The 24,410-nt window shown below is 40.7% G+C and overlaps 1 protein-coding gene across 1 annotated transcript; it reads right to left on the bottom strand.

The window, feature by feature from the left end:
* Nucleotides 1–16: 16 nt before the first annotated feature.
* On the bottom strand, nucleotides 17–23,517 carry LOC120318069 (E3 ISG15--protein ligase HERC5-like). The gene is made up of 8 exons (XM_039365307.1): nucleotides 23,498–23,517; nucleotides 21,542–21,618; nucleotides 21,131–21,352; nucleotides 7,638–7,729; nucleotides 4,262–4,392; nucleotides 2,518–2,666; nucleotides 1,979–2,052; nucleotides 17–181 (listed from the first exon to the last, which is right to left on the bottom strand). Exons 1-8 carry the CDS (start codon nucleotides 23,509–23,511, stop codon nucleotides 74–76), a joined length of 867 nt encoding a protein of 288 aa, XP_039221241.1. The 5' UTR covers nucleotides 23,512–23,517; the 3' UTR covers nucleotides 17–73.
* Between the last annotated feature and the right edge of the window lie 893 nt (nucleotides 23,518–24,410).

Genomic DNA, 24,410 nt, shown 5'->3' with positions numbered 1-24,410 from the left:
AATTACTGTTGATAAGTGAGGACTGTCTATTTGTTTGCAGCAATTGTGGAAATCAGATTAGCTGTGGTGGTATTTACCATTGTATATTATTCCAGCAGCTGGGATCCGAATTGGACAACCACTTAGCAAACTTTTCCTCCTCCACTGTGGCCAGTGTTTGCATTACATTAGCGTATGCATTCTGCAAAAAAAAAAAAAAAAAAAGGTAAAAATGTATTTTCACATATCTGGTACAATGTATATGGCTTTATGTTTAAACTACAGATCAGGAGAAGCGGTACATAAAGGTACTTTCTCTAATGCAGAGAATAGAATTATAAAAATATTGAAACTATTGCATGAGCAACCCATAAAGAGCAAAGTTGATTTTCAAGTATATATATATATATGTATGTATGTATGTATGTATGTATATGTATATGTGTGTGTGTGTGTGTGTGTGTGTGTGTGTGTGTGTGTATGTAGGTCTTTGGTTATTCGGGTTTTCTCCCGTGTCAAATTGGGAGTGTCTTGGTGACGTTTCGACAAAGTCTCATTCGTCATCTTCAGGCTGGTGTTTTCGGCTTCGTGCTTCTAGGAGCAACGACATTGCAAAACCAGCCAGTATTATAAAAAGGGACTCCCATTGACCCACTTTTATGCTCTGATGATGTCGGTAGTGGTGACTGACGAAAGCTCAGCATTTTATTAATGATTTTTAGTTTGATTTTATCCTGGTGTTCGTATTTGTTTGTTTTTTACTACATGGCTTTACCCAGGATTCGAATTTTTAATGAAATTATATATATATATAGAATGCTGTATGTTACACCCTGTTGCCCAAATATGGGAGAGAGAAATCTTTTGCCTTGTATCAGCTCAAACTAGAGCCATCCACAGGCAGCAGTCACAACTGTGACATCATATATTTCATTATATATACACATACACGCACACACACACAAACACATTATTTGTTTGGCCTTTTAAGAAATCAATTTTTAGCGGAATGAAAATTACCTTCCCTCAAGTTGTATAAAATATATCAGGAAAAAGAAATTCAGGTTGTACATCTATTAATGTGGTGTTTCAATATATAATTTGGATCATACATGGATCCATGTATAATTTGGATCTCTCTTAGATACTAGAAGTTGCCTGATTATATTAACAACAATAGCTTGTTAATATAATAGCAGGTGACAAGCTATGTCTTTTCTGCTCTACTTCAATTCAGAAGTACAAACACAACCTTTTATTAAAATCGCAATTTATATATGGAGCCCTAAATACTATATTACTTTTTAAAAACAGAGATTAGTGGAAAAAGAGTGATCAGTAGATGACAACCCTTGCCTGACACTGCTTGGATTTGGAAAAAAATTAAATTGGTTAATATCTGGATAGGAAATGACTAGAAAATACAAATTACTATAGACTAGATTCGTGTTTCTCAACCTCAGCTACTTTAAGAAGTGTGGACTTCAATTCCCAGAATGGCTAGCTGGGGAATTCTGGGAATTGAAGTCTAAGTATCTTAAAGTGACCAAGGCTGAGAAATACCAGATTAGACTGTCAACTTGAAAAAAATATTAAGGAAGAAAACCAGGATGAATCGTGTCTTAAGATTACCCTAAATCTAAAGTCTAATTGTATTCACCTGTTCCTAACACATCAAACTTGGCTCAACAATATTGTTATCTTTCTATTGGTAAAGGATAAAATGTGATTGAGACAAGTATTTACTAACTGTCTGAATAGTCACTGAATAACCAATAAAATATTTTGGAACAATAATCCATGTCATGAAATGATGCAGCATTTAGGCTTATCATGTGAATGAAATAGAGCATTTTTTCAAAGCTTTAGGCAAGCCCTGTTTGACTCATGACAAGGCCAATTCTGGAATGAATTTTGTTTTACAAAAATTAGAAGTCAAATGTTGGCATTTTGTGTTAAAAATTATATATGTTTGTTGGCAAGTTCCCCATTTGATTACCTTTTCTTCCAGATGAAGCACAATACTTTGGTTGTCTCCAGCAATGATTTTAACTACCTTGCCCAAGGTACTTCCTTTAGTAAGAGACAGAAAAAAGAGTGACTCCTTTAAGATTAAGAAAGATTTCTATCTAGAATCCAGTTAGTAGAGCTTTGACTAAGGACACTTACAGTGCAAGCTACTCAACAAACAGAAACTTCTCAATATCTCATCAGAATCAATCACTGCATGTTAAGAATCAACTCAGCACACTGAAATAGAATCAGCTGCTATAATCAGATACTTATTTGAGAACACACATGCTATCAAATCAGGATTGTCTATTTAGGACAACATAATTATAACCACAAGCCAATATCCCACTCCAATTTTGTTCTCTGACACAGCCTTTATTTGTGTCTTGGTCCACATTTTTCTCTGCTAGCCACATCTCTCTGTATGCATCCAGATTTTTATTTTAATCTGAAAATAATTTTCAGCCTTAGGATTTAGCTTGTAGTTTGCATACAACATTCCACTTGAAAAATTGAGTGACTTACTGTACTTCATGTGTTTATTACAAACAGCCAGATCAAGAGGAAGGGGAACCAGCTGGTCACTTATTCTTCCTTCTCCAAGTTGCCCTTCTCCTCCATAGCCAAATGCATATACTTCCCCAAGTGCCGGGACATAAACCAAAGTGTGCCATCTGTTTGCAGAATCAAAGATAGTTCATAGGTAGAAGTTTTATTCACCTCATCAGGCCTTTATAAACTGAGACGATATTATGACCATTGACCACAACATGTTCTTGTTCTGTTGTTTCTTTACAACTCTCAAGCAATAGCTTTTGATTAGCAACAGCCCTTAATCTGGGGACCAAACAGAGTCCTGTTCCATTTTTTGGTTTGCAGAATTTTTATGTCTTGATTCTGAAATGGTTATTAGATTTGCCTTTATAATATTTCTCTTTGCAATTGTTTTGATCTGCCTTCCCTGCATTTTTATTTACTGATTCATATTCAGGTTGAGCTCTTTGAAAATCTTGAATAAAAGAGTCAATTCTCTATTGCCAGATTTTAGCACTGAATATCACCAACCTATTTTTTAAAAAAACCTCAGATGCCTTGCCAGTGATGAGACATAGCTTGCTTTCCATTTTTCATATATTCCATTTTGCAGTATTCAAAATATATAGGCAAGATAATATCTAGTCACTCAATACAGCACACATATAAAAAAACCATACATCCTTCACCTACAGAGTTCCATCTACCCTACCCCAAGGCCTGGGAGAAGGCCAGCCAGGTCTTCAAGGCCTTCTTCAGGATGGGAGCCACACCGATCTCAAGAAGAATCTAATTCCAGAGAAATGACCTGGATTCCCCCTAGATGGCATTGTTTCACTGAAAGGACCTGGAGCTCACTGACTCTGTTGGTTCATGGTGGATGGGCAGAAAGTATGGAAGATAGGCAGTCCTTCAAGTAACCTAGGGCCTCTGCTATGTAGGTTTTTTAGGTAATAAACAGCATCTTGAATTGAACCTAGAACAATAATGGCACCACTACAATTCATGAAGCAAAGGTGTCAGTTAGACAAGCTGAAGCGTCACTTCAGCTGCTGTAATCTGGACCAGTTGAAGCTTCCAGTTGGTCTTCAAAGGCAGCCACTAGCACCTTTAATGTGGGGTCCTTGGTGCTCTCTGAGCTTGCTTGTTTTCTTGCAGACGTTTCATTACCCTAACTAGATAACATCATCAATGCTAGTAAGGAGTGCTGTTTGCTGTCAGTTTATATTCTGGTGTCTTGCTTGTCTGTGTGAGTGAGGGCGGTCTTAGGGATTCTTTTGTTGAGCTGTTTACTAATGGCTCTTTGGCAGTTTCTTGATTGTTGGTCTGAAGTTGACCTTGGAGTTAATCTATGTAATACCCCAATCAAGAAGCTGTCAAAAAGCCATTAATAAACAGCTCAACCAAAGAATTCACACAGACAGGCAAGACACCAGAATATAAACTGACAGCAAACAGCACTCCTTACTAGCATTGATGATGTTATCTAGTTAAGGTAATGAAACGTCTGTAAGAAAACAAGCAGAGAGCACCAAGGACCCCTCATGTCAACCCTGAGCTACAAATATTCTCCTTCATTGGTACCACATATTAATGTATGTGTTTCTCTTGCTTGTTGTTGCCCCCTTCCCACTGATGTGCAACTTTGGAGGGCAGGAACCTGTTTCTGATTTCACTTGATACCAGTTGTCCTTCTGACACCATCAAATATTTGAAAGGAACAGGGATTTCTTACCTTCCGCACGCTACCTGGGTCACTTGTGCACCAAACAGCTCTGCCACAAGACGTGGAAACAGCTCATTGCAGGTGGAATTGTGGCCAAGCTGCCCGTAGCAGCCAGATCCAAAGGTGCAGACTAATCCATCCTTAGTGGGAAAGAAGAAAAACATGGCACCGTTCAACACAATGACTTTGTCACTTGGCTGGGAATATTAAAAGTTGTACGCAGTGTGAAGGGAAGGAGGAGTGGTAGTACATAATAGAAAGTATGTAGTCTTTTTTCAAATGATACCTATCTTAAAGAATGAGGTTAACTTAAATGAATGGCAGAAAGGTATCAATAAATTTATTTGGGCAGGGAAAAAACCAAGAGTAAAGCTTAAAATTATGCAAGATATTCGTGAGAGAGGTGGACTCAAGGTACCAAATTTGAAATTGTATTATGATGCTGTGGCTTTAACATTACTTAGTGACTGGGTTAATTTAACAAATGTAGAAATACTCCACTTGGAGGGTTGGGATTTACTTTTTGGATGGCATGCCTATCTAATTTTTAATAAAAAAGTTGATCGGGTTTTTAAATCTCACATTATAAGGATTTCTTTACTTCGGGTTTGGAGGAAATATTATAAAAGTGATTTTAAAATACCATTATGGGCTATACCTTGGCATGCGATAGAGGGGATAAGGAGAGGAGTTAAGATGGATAGTGTTTCTTATGCACAATTACTCAGATGGGATGGTAAAAATTGGCAGTTAAAAATCTTTGGAAGATTTAGCACATGAAAATATTACATATTCATGGTTTCAGTATAGACAAATAGTGGATAGATGGAAGATAGATCGTAATATGGGTTTGCTTAGAGAAGATGAAAATCTTTTTAAACAAGTAAAAGACCAAAGGCGAACTCATATTAAGAGAATCTATGGGGTGCTAGTAGAACTGGATTCAGAACCAGAACTAATTAAAGAATGTATGATTAAATGGGCACAAAATTTTGGTGAACCAGTTCTACTAGATACCTGGGAAACCATCTGGGTGAGGAATGTTAAGTTTACACAAGCCCAGAATTTAAGGGAGAATTTTTACAAAATGTTTTATAGATGGCACCTTGATCCACAAAAAATGTCTCGTATGTATCCTGACTTACAGCCTAAATGTTGGAGATGTGGTTGTTTGTATGCTACTTATTATCATATTTGGTGGTCGTGTAAAAATATAAAAGCTTTTTGGATTAAGATATGGTGGAATATTCAAAGAATTTTTAGAAGGAGGGTAAAATTTACCCCACAATTGTTTTTGTTGGGTATCATTACTGATTGTGATGTTAAGGAGGTTATACTGATGTTAAATTTAATTACAGCCGCAAGGTTGTTAGTAGGGCAATACTGGAAGAAGGAATCTTTGCCTACCTTGCAAGAATGGTTTTTTAAAGTTTCTTATTTGGCGGAAATGGCAAAGATTTCGGCTTTTTTAAAGGATCAATCGCAAGAGAAGTTTTTTGCGGTATGGGAAAAATGGATAGATTTTATACAACATAAGTTGGATATAAAAATATTACTTAGTTTTTCAATAACTTATATATAAATTTTAATATTTTATAGTTTGTATTTTTTTTCCTTCTTCTGTTTCCTTATATTTCTTATTTTTGTTTTATATATATCTTTTCTTCTTTCTTTTTTCTTTTATTTTTTTTAAGCATTTTTCTTTTTTAATATTTATGCTTTTCTTTTTTACATATACATTATTGTTAATTATCTTATAAGCTTATGTAATGTATTTAGATATATTTATGGTTTATACTTTTTTAATTTCTTTTTAAGATTTTTAGAAATTTTAATTAAGCCTATATTCAGCTCTGGGAAGGTTGGGGGGATGGAGTGGGAGGGTTGGGGTGGTTGGGTAGGGTTGTTTTTTGTTTCTTATCTTTTTTTTTCCCCTATTTGTAAAAATTTTAAAAAATTTTCAATTAAAAAAAAAGAAAAAAAAGAAAGTATGTAGTCTATATTCTGCACTACACAGACATCACCAAGGAAACTTAAATCTAGATCAAAAAGGGGGTTATTGCAGTCTGTACAATCATGCAGTCCTCAACTTACAATCATTTGTTCAAAGTTACAATAGCACTAAAAAAGTGAATTATGATCATTTTTCACACTTGCTACCATTGCAGCATCCCCAAGGTCAGGTGATCAAAATTCAGGTGCTTGCCAACTGGTTCATATGATGGTTGAAGTGTCATATAACCACCTTTTGCGACCTTCTGACAAGCAAAGTCAATGGGGAAGCCAGATTCACTTACTAATTTAACAACTGCAATGATTCACTTAACCACTGTGGAAAGGTTGTAAAATGGGGCAAACCCCACTTAACAACTGTCTCACCTAGCAGTGGAAATTTTTGGCTCAATTTTGGTTGTAAGTTGAAGGCTGCATCTATTTTACTCCTGCTAGGAGTACAGCTGTGTTGGACTTTGCATGGCTTATTGAGATCTACAGAATCGGTTAGAGGTCCTTTCACAGCCCTCCTATAAGCCTTGGAATTGTATCCATAGACCTGAACAGCAAAGGTTGATGTCCCTTTTAATTTCTCACAGTGCCCTTAAACATAGCATTGCTGTAAGGGTTGATTCTGTGATTGAACAAGACTTTTAAAAACTGTAACCCTAACCCCACCCATTTATAGATGTGGGCAAAGAAGAAATTCAAGCAAGGAAATAAAGATGTATTTATTTTACAGGATTTATGGGTGCCTCAATTAATCATGATCCTCTTCTGGATTGTCCCATTTGTGTTTCTTTGACATTAGATGCAAAGCACCTTTATCTGAATGTGGTTTAGAATTCTAGAGAAGACTGTATTAGTACAGGTAATTTTCGACTTAGGATCATTTGTTCAGAGCAGTGTGCCCTGCCCATATCACCATGGCAGCCACTGCATTACAAGAGGTCTCTGCTGGGTGGGCCCACCAATGTGCAGACTTTCCTTTTGTGCCACCATTCCTGGAAAGCATAGGCCTTCTCCCTGTCCCACCACTCCTAGAAGGCTTTGGCCTTCTCCCCACCCAACTGTGTAGGTCAACTCACCTTATCTTTCTATATAGCTGCTGACAATGCGACAATACGCCCAGCCAATGCGAGACACAATTACTGTAGAAAGCTAGCCAATGTAATATTTCCAAAGATAGAAACAGCCTCAGAACATTGTGTGTGGGTCAATGGTCATCTCAAGAGGTTTCTGAGACTCTTTCTAGCCTTCAGTATCATTATGAGGGCTGGCACCTGTTTCACTAGTTCTGAGACAGACTCCTAGAGGTGAATCCAAGAGGAAGGTATCATACAAGATTTCACACAAATCAGATGAAAAGTTTAAAAAATTGGTAAATATAAACCTTTGAGAGAACTGCAGTGTGCTCGCCACCACATGAAATAAAAACTGTCTTCTTATGCTCCAATGCCTTGACATGTGCAGGAATGTATCTGTCTGAAAAGTAAAAGCAAAATTAAATATAACCACTTCCAGACAATCACAATGTTTTTTAAAAAGGTGAAATAAAATCTGTTATTGTATTTAACACATACAATAACAGATGGTGAACAGAGGGATTGGAAGATTAGTGTAATGTTTGGGCTAACGTGTTGACTTTTTTTTTTTTTTAAAAAGTACTATAATCCTGATGTTGGGCCGATTTGATTATCAGATAGAGATCTCCTTACCAGGAATATTTGTTTATTTAATGTAGTATTTTTATTAAACCGGGATGGGAAAACTTATAACTATTTATAAACCTGTTATCTAAAGAGGAGAAGAATTTATAATTTTTTCTTTTTTTCCCCCTCAGCATCCAGTCAGGCTGAATTCTATATGTTTATGTTTAATGTTAAATTGATTTGATATTTAGCGCATTTTCTTTCTTTTTTTGTACACATTTTTTCTTTTTTGTTGTTGTTAGTGTTGGATGTATGTCTTTCTGTTTTGCATTTTATTCTCATTGATAAAACAATAGGCAGAACGTCACATACTGTGAACACTCTAAATTCAAAATTTTTGTGACTGACAAAGAGTTAATGGGAGACTAGTATAGCTATTTCAAGCTCTTTAGCTCTCATCAGCTAGTCATACCCCTCTGGGATTCGAACCTGTGGCTCAAAAGGTTAATACAGCTGCCTAACGTGCAAGCTGCCCAGGTTTTGCATACAAAATGGATTCTTTGTCAAGTACTGTGCTTCCTTTCTCTATTTAAGAACATACAGGGACTACAATAGGGACCCCATCATTCATTGTTAAACAGTATAGACATTAAGTGAGACATGATGGGATTACATCTGATTTTACAACTTTTCCCCCACGGCCATTAAGCAAATTACCATGGTTATTAACTGTGATTTGCAACCTTCCTTGTTGATTTCACCATTGATTTTGCTTATCGGAAGCTGGCTGGAAGGATTGCAAATGGCGATCACATGACCACAGAATGCTGTGATCATTGCAGTTTGCATAATGGTTGCCAAGTGCCCAAATCACAATCATGTAACTATGGGGACACTGTGGCTGTGTGGGAGGTTAAACCATTGTAGCTCATGCTGAGTGATCAATGGTAGTGTATTAGAGAGATGGGTGGGAAAAAGTCAAAGGAGAGCGTTGACCAGACGCCACTCCAGTGCATGTTAAAGAATTTCAAAAAGGGTTTTTCTAGGGATTATGGAGATCCAAAACCAAATCCAGCTATGTTAAAAAGATTCTGTGAATCTGAGTGGACTGCCCTGGGCGTAGGGTGGCCAAAAATGGGATCGGCGAATCCCGAACTCGTTGCACGGGTTCATCAAATTGTAACTGGAAATGGTTATTGGGACCAGTACCCCTACATTGACCAATGGAAAATCAACAGTGCACAGAGCCCAGATGGTTAGCAAAATGTCAGATAGAATGTACAAAGATATATTTGGCAAGCCAAAAAGCCAGCCTCAAACAAAAGCTAAGATTTTCAGCCAGGAAGATAGGGAGGAAATTGCCAGACCACCCTCCTACGTTCCTAGAAGAGAAGAAGGGAGAATAAATCAGCAAATTCCATCCCCTCTGCCTGAAAGAGAAGCCCAATTTCAGCCAGAAGCCGGTGAGGAAGGAAAATTAGCAACAGCTGGATCCCTTCAAGAAACAGATAAAAGCTTGAATAACTTTGAAAGTGAAACCTCAGTTTCTAGCCGCACCAGGAGCAAGTTAGAAATAAAAACAGAAGAAAATATAGCCCCTCTAAGAGAGGTGTTGGTTCCTGGACCAGATAACACTAATATTTCAATGCTACAATATGTTCCGTAACCGTGACAGGGAGGAGGAACGCAAATCAGATCAAAAAGAAAAAAAGAAAGTTGAAATGTTAGCCGTGGCATTGGGAGGAACATGCCTAGGACCCAATCAGTGTGCCATCTGTAAACAAGAAGGACACTGGCAAAGGGAGTGCCCCCAGAGGAATGGCCAAGCCAGGGGACAATCTCGCCAGTATGGAAGAGGAAGAGGATTTAGAGGGACTTTCCAGAGAGGCTTAAGAAAGAGCTTCAAAGGAAGAGGGCATCCAGTTTATCCCAATCAGACAGAGGAAAGAGAAGAAAACATGATCGGCTTAGCTGACATGGAATGGGAAGACTGAAGAGGACAGGGTTCTATTGCCCCACCCCCAGAGCCCATTGTTAAAATAAGGGTGGGAGGACAGGTTGTCCCGATGCTAGTTGACATGGGAGCCACCAGATCTGTCCTAAATAAATCTATTGGCAAGCAATCAAATCCTTGTGGTAGCCCTATATTTAAAAATTCGCCAACGTGCTTTAGTCAAGCCCTAGCCCAAGATCTTGCTTATCTGAAGTTATTCAGACAAGAGGATTGTTGCCTTCAATATGTCGATGATGTCTTAGTAACTGGCCAAAGCAGGGAGGATTGCTTTGAAAACACATCCAGACTGCTCCAATTGTTACAAGACTGTTAGAGCATCCAAAAAGAAAGCACAATTAATTCAAGAGACTGTAATGTATTTAGGCTATGAACTTTCACAAGGACAAAGAACTTTGGGCCCCCAGAGAAAGCAAGCTGTGTTACAGATTCCCATCCCACAAACAAAACAGGAAGTTAGAGCCTTTTTGGGAATTACAGGCTTCTGTAAAATTTGGATTCCTAACTTCGCTCTCACAGCTAAACCATTGTACCAAGCTTTAAGGGGACCAGAAAAAGAACCTCTTTTGTGGCAAGAGAAACAAACCCAAGCATGAGACAATTGCAACAGGCTCTCACCACAGCCCCCGCCCTAGGACTACCTGATATATCTAAGCCTTTTTCACTTTATGTGGATGTAAGACAAAATGTAGCTTTAGGGGTCCTTATCCAAAAACAGGGAAGTTGGAACCGCCCTGTCGCTTATCTGTCAAAACACCTGGACATTTCTTCACAAGGCTGGCCCCAATGTTTAAAAATTCTAGCAGCAGTTATGCTATTACTGCAGGAGGCAAACAAGTTAACCTTTTCAGCTCCAGTGACTGTTTATACTAGTCATGCCTTGCAGACAATCATTGACAATAAAGGACATTTATGGATAAGTAATCAACGAATGCATAAAATACAGGCTCTTTTATTAGAAAATCCACAAGTTACACTGCAACAATGTTCAACTTTAAACCCAGCAACTCTAATGCCAATTCCTGATTCAACCAAACCTGTTCATGATTGCATGCAAACAATAGAACTACAATATTCTTGCAGACCTGACCTTACAGACCAACCCTTGCATAATCCAGACTATCAATGGTTTACTGATGGTTCTAGCTTTATGGATAAAGGATGTAGATACTCTGGTTACGCAATAGTTTCTCAAACTTCTACTGTTGAGTCAGCACAGTTGCCTAGTCAAGCCAGTTCACAGTTTGCAGAATTATATGCCTTGACCCGTGCATTAGAAGTAGCAGCGGGAAGGACTTTAAATGTATATACAGATAGTAAATACACATTTTTGACAATACACGCACATGCGGCTATCTACAAAGAGAGAGGATATTTGGATTCCACAGGCAAAGTTATCCAATATGCAACTTTGATTAAAAGACTTATCAAGGCAGCACAATTGCCATCCAAAGTTGCAATCATCCATTGTCCTGGACATCAAAAAGACTCAAGCCTTATTACCCAGGACAATAGGAAGGCAGACAAAGAAGCAAAAAGGGCTGCATTAGAAGGTCCCCCTCTCCAATCAGATGTCACAAGGTTCATGTATCTAGACACTTACTTAGAACAACTTGATCCTACATATACGAGGGAGGAAACTCAAAAATTACAACAAGATGTACAAGCCAAACTAGTTAAAGGATGGTACACTTTACCTGATGGACGCATTGCTGTTCCTTTGGCACTTGCTCGCCCACTTATTTTTCAGGCACACAAGCAACATCATTTGGGAAAAACTGCATTATTACAGCAACTTGAACGATTTTTTTATATTCCATTTGCTTCTTCGCTAATAGCAGATGTTTGTTCTCAATGTACCATTTGTGCCCAAACCAATGCACGCCAAGGACCAGTAATACCACCTGGCAGACAACCAATCGCTTATTTTCCTATGGACTATGTTGTTGTTGATTTTACTGACATGCCTAGAAGTAAGAAATATGTAGCATTGTTAGTAATAATTGATACCTATTCAGGATGGATTGAAGCATTTCCAACTGTAAATAAGAAAGCTGTACAGGTTGCCAGAATATTTCTTAAAGAAATTATTCCTAGATTTGGTTGCCCTTCTAGGATTTCATCAGATAATGGCCCTGAATTTGTGCACCAAATCAATCGGGCTTTAGCCCAAGCATTAGGAATTAAGTGGAGATTTCATTGTGCTTTCCGCCCTCAATCGGCTTCTAGAGTGGAAAGATCCCATAGAACAATTAAAACACTTATTACCAAATTTTGTTTGGAAACTCATCTACACTGGCCAGATGTTTTGCCTATGGTTTTGTATGCAATCAGACTGGCCCCCCGCACTAAATTACAACTTAGTCCTTATGAGCTCATGTTTGGCCGTCCTCCTTGCCTGTTTAAACCTGACAGTCAAGGCTGGCCTGACTTGGCACATAAGGGGGGAGTAGATCAACAGAAATCGTTACATCAGTTACAGCTTCATAATTTGGCCCTTTCAAAATTGCGCCATTATATGATGGAACAACAACCCCCTCCAGTGGTTACAGCAACACATGGGTTCAAGCCAGGAGATAGAGTGTGGGTAAAGCACTGGAAATCAGATCCCTTGAGCCAAAGATGGAAAGGACCATATACTGTTGTCATGTGTTTTCCTTTGGCAGTGAAAACCTTGGAAGGAAAGTCTTGGATCCATTGGAGTAGAGTGAAAGCAGCTGCACCTGCAGATCCGGTGACCTACAAGGTGGACAAGACTGACAAGCCTTTGGTGTTGAAATTTACAAGAAATACAGCAACGGGTTCCCAAGACACGGTGTGATCAACAACCTTGCTGAGACACCCCAGGAAGCTGTCTCTCTACGCACGGTGGAAGATATGAGGATTCTACAGCTCGTAATATTTGTTAATTATTTAATATGCACACACATTCCTACACAAATCAGTACAATGGCTACACGAGAGGTCATAATGCAGAAACCCTCTAATAAAGAATTATTGAGTAGCACACACCAAGAAAGAGCAGAAACACAGGGAAACCAAGGTTGTCAAAACTGTACCAAAACTACAAAACAAGGAAACCAGATAACCAAGACTTTGATTTACCATACAGTTAAACCAGAAGGGTGCCAAGATAGTTCTCCTGACTCTTGTACATACAATAGAACTACATATAAAGTTTGTAGAAAAGGTGTCCAATATCAGTGTTATAACCCGAAGTCTGATCCTGATCGTTGGGCCTTACAAATCAAAACACATAGAACAAGAACTAGCTATAAGGACCAGGCACTCTTAGGGATCTCCCAATGGAAATCCAATCCACACTCCAGTTTTAGCATCACCTTTGATGTTTGCAAAGCAGCTAATTATTGGACTCCAACATATGGTTGCGGAGGGATCAGTAATATTCACAACTTTATCCCAAAACATAAGTACTTGTGCCCACCAGATGGATGTGCGGTCAAATGTAAGTGGTGGTCATGTATTAAGTGGCATACCCAAAACCCAAAAGAGATAGACCACATCTTGTTTGAAAAGAATGAAACAAAAGCAAATTCCTGTGGAACGGATAACTGTAATTTGGTGACTCTCACAGTCAAGAATGGCAGTTGGTTCCTAGAACAGAATAGGTGGGAAAGTAAGAAATGGATGTTTGGGATAGGAATAGATACAAATGGCTATGACCCAATGTCAGAAATAGAAGTCAAAATTATAACTGTAACCAAAAGGCCAGAACAAAAATCATTATTTTGATCATATTATGAGGAAATGGAGAACCTACATATTCCTGAAGTATCTAGACATGTAACCAATACCTTTGTTAAGTTAGCAGAAGACATTGCCCATACTTTAGGCGTGTCTAACTGTTTTGTGTGTGGTGGAATAAACATGGGAGAAAGGTGGCCATGGGAGGCACAAGAGTTAAATTATACCAAGGTACTGGAAATGTCTAAAAATAATAATTTAACCTATACAAGTGGGAAAGATGGTGATTGGGGTTTCACTTCCAACTTGGTAGGACACGTATGTTACTCAAGAAACAAAACAGAATCTTGTGTAGCAGTAGGTGACCTCCTATGCACAGGGACATGGGAAAATGGTAAATGGTGGTCTGGAACCAATGAGACCACTGCTATGGATCCTGGAATTAACAAAGCTACTATAGCTATGAAGGTTTGTAGGCCTGCAAGTTTTGTTAATTCTAGGATGTATTTTAATTCCTTGCTTGATCCCCTGTCTTATAGCCATGATTTGGAGGATCTCAGAAAGTACAGCCCAATTAACAGCAAAACATGAAACAATGTTAGCCTTATGGGAATATAAAATGGTACCTTCAGGAGATCCGGAATCAGAGTTAGAATAATGGAAGTTTAAGCTGGAAAACTTCCAAAAGGGGGGAGTAAAGTGGGAAAGAAATAGAATAACATAGAATAAAGAAGAATGATGTCAGAATCCAATTATATTTCATCTTTAATTATCAAACATAGAAACTCCCAATTCTGCCTTCTCTGGATTCTGCCATAAGAGGGAGAAAAGGGGGAGAGCAAAGGGGCTTTATGGCCCTCACTTCCTTCAGCACACTTCAAAGGACTGAATGTGTGTTTATTGTGGCCTCTAAGCGTTAACATATCAAAGAAGAGTAATTGCCTTTCATGTAGTTATCTGAAGTCTCCATCCAGACGGAAGAAGAAAGGGGATGGAATTGTGATACTTGAAACTATCACTGGAAGGGGGGTTGATTGGGTGGGACTACTGGGGAACCCCTTAAAACCTTGAATGGGAGAGCTTGAACCCCAAGTCCTGTCTAGCATGCCTGCAACCATTTTCTCTTAATAAAGGATTCCTGTTGGAAGAGCTATTCCAAGAGTTCTGTCTTCTTAAGATGCAAAGTGGGGTGGGTCCTTACATTAGACAGGACTTGCAAAATTAATCCACCTGGAAGGTAGACCCTTGCCGGGGGATTTTGCAAAAATTTACCATGTCAGACAACGAAGCAAGAGAGGGAGAAAACTCCCTGGAAAGAGAGCCGCTGACCCAGTTGGAACCTTGCCAGATGTTGGGATCCGAGAGGCCAGATTTCTCAGAAGAAGAAGTGGTGGAGACACAGGACCACAAGCCTCGCTGGTCGATGGGCGTTGGAAAGAAAAGCGAGTGGGGAAAGGAATCAAGAAAAGTGACCCTGAGACGGGGGACCAAGCAACCAGAATGGAAGCAGGAGATGGAGAAATCCCTGCACGCAAGTGAAGAGGGAGGAAGCTGTATGCCGTACTCAGACTGGATCCTAGAGAGAGCTATTGACCTGATGAAGAGAACTCTCAGCTCCCTAGGAGAGGAGATTCCTGAGCCCTACGCCCGCCCCAGTTCCTGGAGCCACAAAGGGAGAGACACCGAGGGGGACGTGGAACCTGCAACCCCAGGGACATTTACTGATCCAGGAGCTCCCACCCCCTACCGGACCACAGATGGAAATCTGGACGGAAGACACTACCACCCACAATGGAGGCACCGATCCATTCCAAGACGTCCACCGTTGGAGGTGAAATTCAAAGGGGAGCCAACACGCTTGGGGTTTTTCCTAACCCAAGTCCTCAGCTACATGGAGGAATATGGGCAGGACATCCCCAGCGACAAAGCCCGCATCCGGATCGTGCAATCTGCCCTGGATGGACCAGCTGCAGATTGGGTGGTGAACCTGCATGACTCCAATGCCCCAGAACTCAGTAACTTCAACCGTTTCATGTCCTCGTTGAGAAGACGATTTGAAGACCCCCTGGCTGATCGCAAAGCCCGTGAAAGAATAACAACGATGAGGCAGGGCAAACGCCCAGTGGCTGAGTATACACAAGAATTCCGAGCCATTGCCAGCAAACTGAATTGGCCAGAAGACATCCTCCTTGGCCGTTTCAAAGACGGACTAAACTATGATCTATATGATGCTTGCCTGCCCCGAGGAGACCCACATCGACTTGAGGAATGGTACGTCTTGGCAGAGGAAGCAGAGATCGACATATTGAAGAGGCATCGCCGAGGAAAACAATGGAGCCGCCCCCCGCCTGAGCTGACACACCAACCGGTGAAATCATCGGATACAGCCAAGAAGCAGATGGGGTGTTTCAAGTGCGGAAGAGAAGGGCATCGAGCTGTAGAATGCCGCTCAAAGGCCCCCCAGCACAACCCAGACAGATCCCCAATCAACAAACCCAGAGGGTATTCAGCTAAGCCAAAAGAAACAGCCATGAAAATGATGGAAATTGCAGAAAACCCAACCTCTGCTCACCAAGGGGAAAGAACTCCAGCCTACACCACAGGGACGGTGGATGCCTCAGATGACAGCTCGGAAGGCGAACCCCTGGTAAGTGGACGCATCACACCCATCTTCAAAACAGTGACTATATTAATCCCCCCCATGCCCGAAGCTGTGAAGGTGAAAGCCTTAATAGACTCTGGCTGCACCCGCTGCCTCATTAGCCCAACACTAGTGGGGAATCTGGGCATCCCATCCAGGAGACTGGAACAACCAATCTCATTTGGCCAGCTAGATGGATCCATAGCAGGGGGGGTGCCAGCTACCCTAGCCACTTGCCAATACACCTCTCCCTGGGCAACCATGAAGAGGACTTAACGTTTGTGGTGACCCCAGGTATGGAATGCCCAATGATTCTAGGGATGGAATGGTTGAAAAAATGGAACCCCTGGGTAAATTGGAGGACGACAGAAATCAAATTCCCGAAGGGGGACCCTATGGACTTAAAACCCCAAGAGAGGCTACCAGAATCAAGAATAGAAAAAGCATCCATAGGAGAGGAAAAAAGATTAACAGAAATACCAGAGGAATATAGGGACCTTGCTGAAGTCTTCAGTGAGGAGAGGGCGAATGAGCTTCCCCCCCACCGACCCACAGACTGTACCATTGAATTCAAGCCTGGGGCAAAACTCCCGAAGCCCAGATTATACTCCATGAGCCCAAAGGAGAAGGAGGAAATGGAAAGATTTATAAAAAAAAACCTGGAGAGAGGTTTCATTGAGCCAGCCAAGCCTAAAGTGGCTGCCCCGGTCCTTTTTAGAGAGAAGAAGGATGGCTCTTTACGTTTATGCGTGGATTATAGGGCCCTGAACACAATCAGTGAAAGCAAACTATACCCGCTGCCCCTCATGAAAGACATGCTGTCACACCTATCGAACGGGAAAATTTTTTCTAAACTAGACTTAAGGGAAGCTTACTATCGCGTGGAGACTCAAGAGGGGACGAATGGAAGACTGCATTAACTGCCCATGGGGTGCATCATTCAAAGTCTTGCCATTTGGATTACAAGGGGGCCTGCAGTCTTATGCAATTATCAATGACGTTTAAGGGAGCACCTGTTTAAGGGGGTCCTGTTTACTTGGACGACATTCTTATCTTTACCGAAACAAAAGAAGCACACGTCAAACTGTCAGAGCGGTTTTAAAGAAGCTGCGAGCCGCTCACCTATAGTGGCCAAACTCTCAAAATGCGAATCACCAGGAAAGGATAGACTACCTCAGGCTATCGCATATCCCCACAGGGCATTGAAATGGACCCAGAGAAGGTCAGAGCAGTATTAGAATGGGCACCACCCCGCACAAGAAAGCAACTACAAAGTTTCCTGGGCTTTGCAAATTTTTACCGCCAATTCATCACCTCATTTGCACAGATAGCCTTGCCCCTCACTAACTTACTAAAAACGAAGGGAGCATCCTCAGTAAAACCTAGCCAGCCACTAACATGGACAATGGAGTGCCAAGCAGCGGTTGAGAGACTAAAGAGACTTTTTTCTGCCGAACCAATACTAAGGCACCCAGACATGGACAAGCCCTTCGTAATACAGGCAGATGCAAGTGATGTGGCAGTGGGGGCTGTGCTATTCCAAGAAAATGATGATGCAGTATTGCAACCCTGTGCATATACATCCAAGAAACTCACGGAAACAGACCAGCGCTGGCCCGTATGGGAGAAGGAGGCTTATGGGATACGTTGGGCATTACTCACATGGCAACAGTTCCTGGAAGGCAACAAAATCCCCTTCCAGGTGTGGACTGATCACAAAAAATTGGAAGCCCTGAAAGCGCCCAGGAACCTCAATCCCAAACAAGCCCGCTGGTCCCAGCATTTTCACCAATTCCAATTTAAGCTCAAACATTTACCAGGAAGAAAGAACTTCCTGGCAGATGCACTATCTCGCATGCCCCAATATAACAGCGCACGAAACACAGACTCTAGACCAATAATGGCAGAATCACAACTGGCAGCGCCAGTAACCACAAGAACCCAAGCCAAAATAAAACCACAACTGGACAGCCAAACTGGGATTGAATTCAGAAAAAGTTTGGAAACAGATGATTGGGTCCAGAAAAACAAACATGTGTGCACAATGAGAGACGGATTGCCTTGGGTGGGGAAAAGTTATATATACAAACAAACTCAAAGACTAACTTATGCAACTTTGCCATGACACAAAATCAGCAGGGCATTTTGGATTTTGTTAAACAACGTTACACTTAATTACACGGCCAATTTTGGGTGCGCCATCAATAAAAAAGGACATAGAAAGTTATGTTGCAGCTGCCCAACTGGCATCAGCAAGCGGTTGCAAGGGAAATCGCCAGGCTGTTAACAACCAGTGGCAAGTCCCTCAGCCCCCTGGAGAAATAGCAGGATTTTATAGTGGAATTGCCTCTGAAAGCAATGGGAATACTGTTAATCTGGACAGTCACGGACTATTACCAAAAAGCGTTGCACTTTATCCCTGCCAAAAAATTCCCACTGCAAAGGCCTTCGCAAAACTTTTCATCCAGCACATTTACAGATTGCACGGGGCACCCCAACGCATCATCTCTGATAGGGGAGTGCAATTTACGTCTGCATTTTGGAAGGAAATTTTATCCCTCTTAGGGACCACTCAGGGATTGACATCTAGCCACCACCCTCAAGGAGATGGACAAGCGGAACGCTGCCAGTCGGTACTTGAGCAATATTTGAGATGTTTTTTAAAATTCCAACAGAGTGATTGGACGGACTTACTTCCTTTTGCAGAAGTTGCCTACAATAATGCAGTCCACTCCAGCACAGGCTACACTCCTTTTCAAATAGCCATACGGCCAAAGTTTCAACCTATGCCAGAGTGAACCCAAAAGAAACAACGATCCTTCACTGAAAGAATGGATGAAAACCTACAAAACATGGCCCAGAAGTCAGAAAATCACTAGATGGAAGCTAGGCGGGCATACAAAGCACAAGCCGATAAAAAAAGGGTTTGAGCCTACACCATTCATATAGGAGAAAGGGTTACTATCTACAAAAATACCTAAAGTCACTACAGCTGTAAAAAACTGGACCAAAATATATAGGACCTTTTCCAATTAAAAGGATCATAAATCTAGTAACAGTAGAATTAGAAATTACCCAAAAACCTCAGGCAAATACACCCAGTTTTTCATTGCAGCTTGCGAAAAAGAGAGCATCAGTCAACTCTAACGGCCAAAAAATCCCCCCCCCACCACCTCCAATCATGGTGGAGGGGAACAACACTTCGAATAAAAGAGATCCTTGAACTCTAGGAGATATCATGGAACAACCAGTACGAGTGCCTGGAAACACCTCCCTGCCTCACAAAATGAGTGGGTCCATAACCGTCACGTCAGAGCCCCGAAGCTATTGAAGAAGTTTCACACAGAGTATCCTAACAAGCCTAACTAAATTTTTTACGTGTGTTTTCTTTCAGGTGGATCTCTCTTATTGTTAAGAGGGGCCGGATGTCAGAATCCAATTATATTTCATCTTTCATTATCAAACATAGAAACTCCCAATTCTGCCTTCTCTGGATTCTGCCATAAGAGGGAGAAAAGGGGGAGAGCAAAGGGGCTTTATGGCCCTCACTTCCTTCAGCACACTTCAACGGACTGAATGTGTGTTTATTGTGGCCTCTAAGCGTTAACATATCAAAGAAGAGTAATTGCCTTTCATGTAGTTATCTGAAGTCTCCATCCAGACGGAAGAAGAAAGGGGATGGAATTGTGATACTTGAAACTATCACTGGAAGGGGGGTTGATTGGGTGGGACTACTGGGGAAACCCTTAAAACCTTGAATGGGAGAGCTTGAACCCCAAGTCCTGTCTAGCATGCCTGCAACCATTTTCTCTTAATAAAGGATTCCTGTTGGAAGAGCTATTCCAAGAGTTCTGTCTTCTTAAGATGCAAAGTGGGGTGGGTCCTTACAAATAAAGTATAATAATAATAATAATGAAAAATCACTAAAAGCAAAAATCATGTGTCTGCATAATCTCTGAAAGAAAGCTGTGTTAGCCAAAAGCTGTATTAACAGTACGTGAATGACCTAATGCATATTTAGAAAAGTAAAAACTGCCTTCATTGTATTCCCATGAGAAATGGACCTAACCTGTGAGAAACTATCTGAATGTTACACAAAGTAGATTCCATATACAATGTAAGATTCCATCTATGCTTTCTTTGTTCCTGAGAAAAAGAAACCTATAAAGCTTTAGTTTAGACCCTCCCCCTTGTTCAGAAATTTGTTGATTGTTAAATCACTTCTGAACCTTTTTGCGCAAAAATAAAGATCTCTCTTTCACCCATGGAATTTCGTAAAAGCCCTTTATCTTTTTAAGGCTTTATTTTTCCACAAGAATGTGAGGGCCACTGGTAAGTAATTTCTTTTTTAGTGCCATTGTTAACTTTGGTCGCTAAATGAATGAGCAAGGACTACCTATATTTTATATTTGAAAACCAAATCAGAGGTTTCCAAATGTGTTGATCTAAATTATCCTCAGGACCATCTTCTTCTAGAACAGTGGCTCTCAACCTTTTCTATACCCTGTACCCCTAGAATGCTTCTGATATATTCTGGCACCCCTTACAAAAGTTCGAAATAACGGCAACTAATTATACATATACACTATAATTTTGAGAACCCAAGTTTTCGCACCCCCTGGAATATCGTCTCACACCCCGGTTGGAAACCCCTGTCCTAGAAGATGCAAGGTCCTTAGTGCTCTCTGATGAGCTTGGTTGTTCTCCTGCAGATGTTTCATCATCATCATGCACTGATGATATTACCTAGTTTGGTAATGAAATGTCTGCAAGAAAACAACCAAGCTCAGAAACAATGAGCTTAGTTGATCCATTTCCTATGAGAATGAGCGTATCTCAAATGCCTCCTCCACCCCATTCCCAGAATTTCTCCTCACCTTCTGTGTCTCCAAGGCCCAGTTGTCCAAACGTATTTTTTCCCCAAGAGTAAACAGTCCCAAATATAGAGACAACCATGCTGTGAGCAGATCCAGCTGCAATCATAATCAAAGGAATGCCTTCCAGTGCTAGTACCGGCTGTGGTTCCTTAACGTGACCCATCTTCTTTTCCACTCCAAGCTGCCCATGTTCATTCTCACCCCAGGCAAAGAGTTCTCCTCCTGAGCACAACACACAAAAAGAAGCTGTTAATACAGAATTATCCATATTTATCTATATATGTATTTCTATCCCATTCTGCCTACATGGAAGCTTTTCCTTGATTTTAAGCTAGCTGGGGGTGTGCACATTCCAACTGAAATAAAAGGCAAATCAGAGAGTTGTTAAAAGAAATGCACAAATACCAGTACCTTTTGAAAGAGCCATGGAATGATGATCACCACATGCAATCTGTACAATGTATTTGTTTGTTAATTCTTTCAGTAGTCTGCAAAAAAAAAAAAGAGAGAAATACATGTTGCTCAGTTATCAATACCTCTTATATAAGAAGTAGACAAGAAAGTCAAGTGTAAAAACACCTGTCACTGAAATGTGTGCTTCACAAATAGCTCTGTATTTTCATATTACTCTGCTAGTAGTTCTCACTTGAGGCATAAATGACCAGATTCAAACTTCAGACACATTACTGTATGTCAGGGGGTGTCAAACTTGCAATGTCACATGACGTGTCATGATGTATCGTGACTTTTTTGCCATTGCCGGCAATGGGGTGGGCACGGTTTCACTATGATACGTCCTGCCCACGGGCCGGCAGTTTGACACCCCTGCTGTATGTGAAGGTCCAGTTTCTGGAGAAGGCCCTAATGCTGGGAAAGATAGAAGAAAAGTGTCAGCTTCAATGAACCTGGCTGAAGCTATCTTTGTCGTTCTAAGTTGCCACATGAAAGGGAGGGAGAAGGGAGCCCATTTTGCTAGACTATACAGATTGGGTCCCGTGTCATTCCCACACGAAGAAGAAGGAGGGAAAACAATCTGTTAAACAGCCTGCCAAATAGTTTCATTGGATAATGTGATCAGTAGTATAGTTGAGGGAATGGAATTATTAATTTTAATTACTTGGAATCTTTGGGGGAGATTTTCAGACTTGGTTTAATGTCATGGTTCCGACTGATTGAACCAAATAAATCAGAACTCCAAGGCTAGAGATTTCCTCAAAGAATATGTTTGATTTGAGGAAATCTGTAGCCTCGGAGTTCTGATTTATTTGGTTCCATCAGTCAGAACCAGGACAAAAAGAGAAGAAGAGGATGATCAGCAGCAAGGCAGTGTAGTCCTTGACTTATAACAGTTCATTTAGTGACCATTCAAAGATACAACCGCATTGAAAAAATTGATTTATGCCGTTTTTCATACTTATTACCATTGCAGCATCCCCACGGTCATATGATCAAAATTCGGATGCTTGGCAACTGTCTCATGTTTATGACGGTTGCAGTGTTTTAGAGTCTTTTTGCAAGCTTGTGACAAGCAAAGTCCATGGGAAAATCAGATTCACCTAACAATTGTGTTACTAACTTAACAACTGCAGAGATTCACTTAACAACTGTGTCAAAAAAAATTGTAAAATGGGACAAAATTCACATAACAAATGTCTCACTTGGCAACAGAAATTTTGGGCTCAATTGTGGTTGTAAGTTGAGGACTACCTGTATCTAAGGGGGGGGGAGTCAATCTATTCTCCAAAGCACCTGAAGGCAGGACAAGAAGCAATGGATGAACTAAGGAGAAAGTTCCTGACAGTGAGAACAATTAACCAGTGGAACAGCTTGCCTCCAAAAATTGTGGGTGCTCCACCACTGGAGGTTTTAAAGAAGAGATTGGAGAAGCATTTTTCTAAAATGGTATAGGGCAGCAGTCCACAACCTTTGCAGCTTAGCGACCCAGTGGGAGGGGGGAAGGAGAACTGGGTTGTTTGAGTGGCGAGCTGGCGCATGCACACATACACAGCCCTTGCGTGAGTGGTGGGTCTGCATGCACACACACACAGCTTGGCTTGCATAAACAGCAGGCCGGCACACACATGCACAAGTGTTTACTGGCCCACTGCTCGCACAAGTTGAGCTACGTGCGCATACACATGCAAGAAAAACCAAATGCACAGGTATAGTATAGGTGATACCTTGGTCAATAGTAATAACTGTGAGAGGGATCTCGGAGTCCTAGTGGACAATCACTTAAATATGAGCCAACAGTTTGCTGCAGCTGCCAAAAAAGCCAACATAGTGCTAGGCTGCATTAACAGAGGGATAGAATCAAGATCATGTGAAGTGTTGACACCACTTTACAATGCCTTAGTAAGGCCACACCTGGAATACTGCATCCAGTTTTGGTCACCATGATGTAAAAAAGATGTTGAGACTCTAGAAAAAGTAAAAGAAGAGCAACAAAGATGATTAGGGGACTGGAGGCTAAAACATATAAGGAACGGTTGCTGGAATTGGGTATGTCTAGTTTCAAGGCTTTTTTTGTCATAGAATGCCCAGAACGTAGTTCCAGCACCTTTTTTGGATGGAACCTTGTAGGGTAGGCAAGGCGGGTTGTATGACGTGTGAGTTTTGGCACCTTTTTTTTTTTTTTTTTTTTACAAAAAAAGCACTGTCTAGTTTAATGAAAAGAAGTACTAGGGGTGACATGATAGCAGTGTTCCAATATCTCAAGGTTTACCACAAAAAAGAGGGAGTCAACCCATTCTCCAAAGCACCTGGAGGCAGAACAAGAAGCAATGAATGGAAAGTAATCAAGGAGAGAAGCAACCTAGAACTAAGGAGAAATTTCCTGACAGTTAGAACAATTAATCAGTGGAACAACTTGCCTCCAGAAGCGGTGAATGCTCCAATACTGGAAGTTTTAAGGAGAAACTGGACAGCCATTTGTCTGAAATGGTATGGGGTTTCCTGTCTGAGCAGGGGGTTGGACTAGATGACCTCCAAGATCCTTTCCAACAAGAAGATCATCTTCATCATCATCATTACTATTACTATTATTATTATCATCTCCAAGGTCCCTTCCAGTGCTATGCTATGCTATGCTATGCTATGCTATGCTATGCTATGCTATGCTATGCTATGCTATGCTATGCTATGCTATGCTATGCTATTCTATTCAATTCTAAAATAAATAAACAATTTGAAAGAGATATCTAGTGGACTGTTACAATATTCAGTTCTGGGCCAAAGGCTCTTGAACATTTATATTAATAACTTTGAATGAGGAAGAGAA

Source organism: Crotalus tigris, unplaced genomic scaffold (genome assembly GCF_016545835.1).
Source record: "Crotalus tigris isolate CLP2741 ecotype Arizona unplaced genomic scaffold, ASM1654583v1 scf7180000020030.24410, whole genome shotgun sequence".
Taxonomy (NCBI): Eukaryota; Metazoa; Chordata; class Lepidosauria; order Squamata; family Viperidae; genus Crotalus; species Crotalus tigris.
Note: the sequence above shows the minus strand (reverse complement) of the source record. Positions and strands in the feature narration are given on the sequence as shown.

What these genes read in the sequence shown, in the direction of transcription:
- LOC120318069 (XM_039365307.1), bottom strand. An exon ending in GGGCCTTGGAGACACAGAAG is followed by an intron (nt 7,730 to 21,130) that starts GTGAGGAGAAAT and finishes TTTACTTTTCAG; the next exon opens with ACAGATACATTCCTGCACAT. An exon ending in ACACTGCAGTTCTCTCAAAG is followed by an intron (nt 4,393 to 7,637) that starts GTTTATATTTAC and finishes TTTCCCACTAAG; the next exon opens with GATGGATTAGTCTGCACCTT.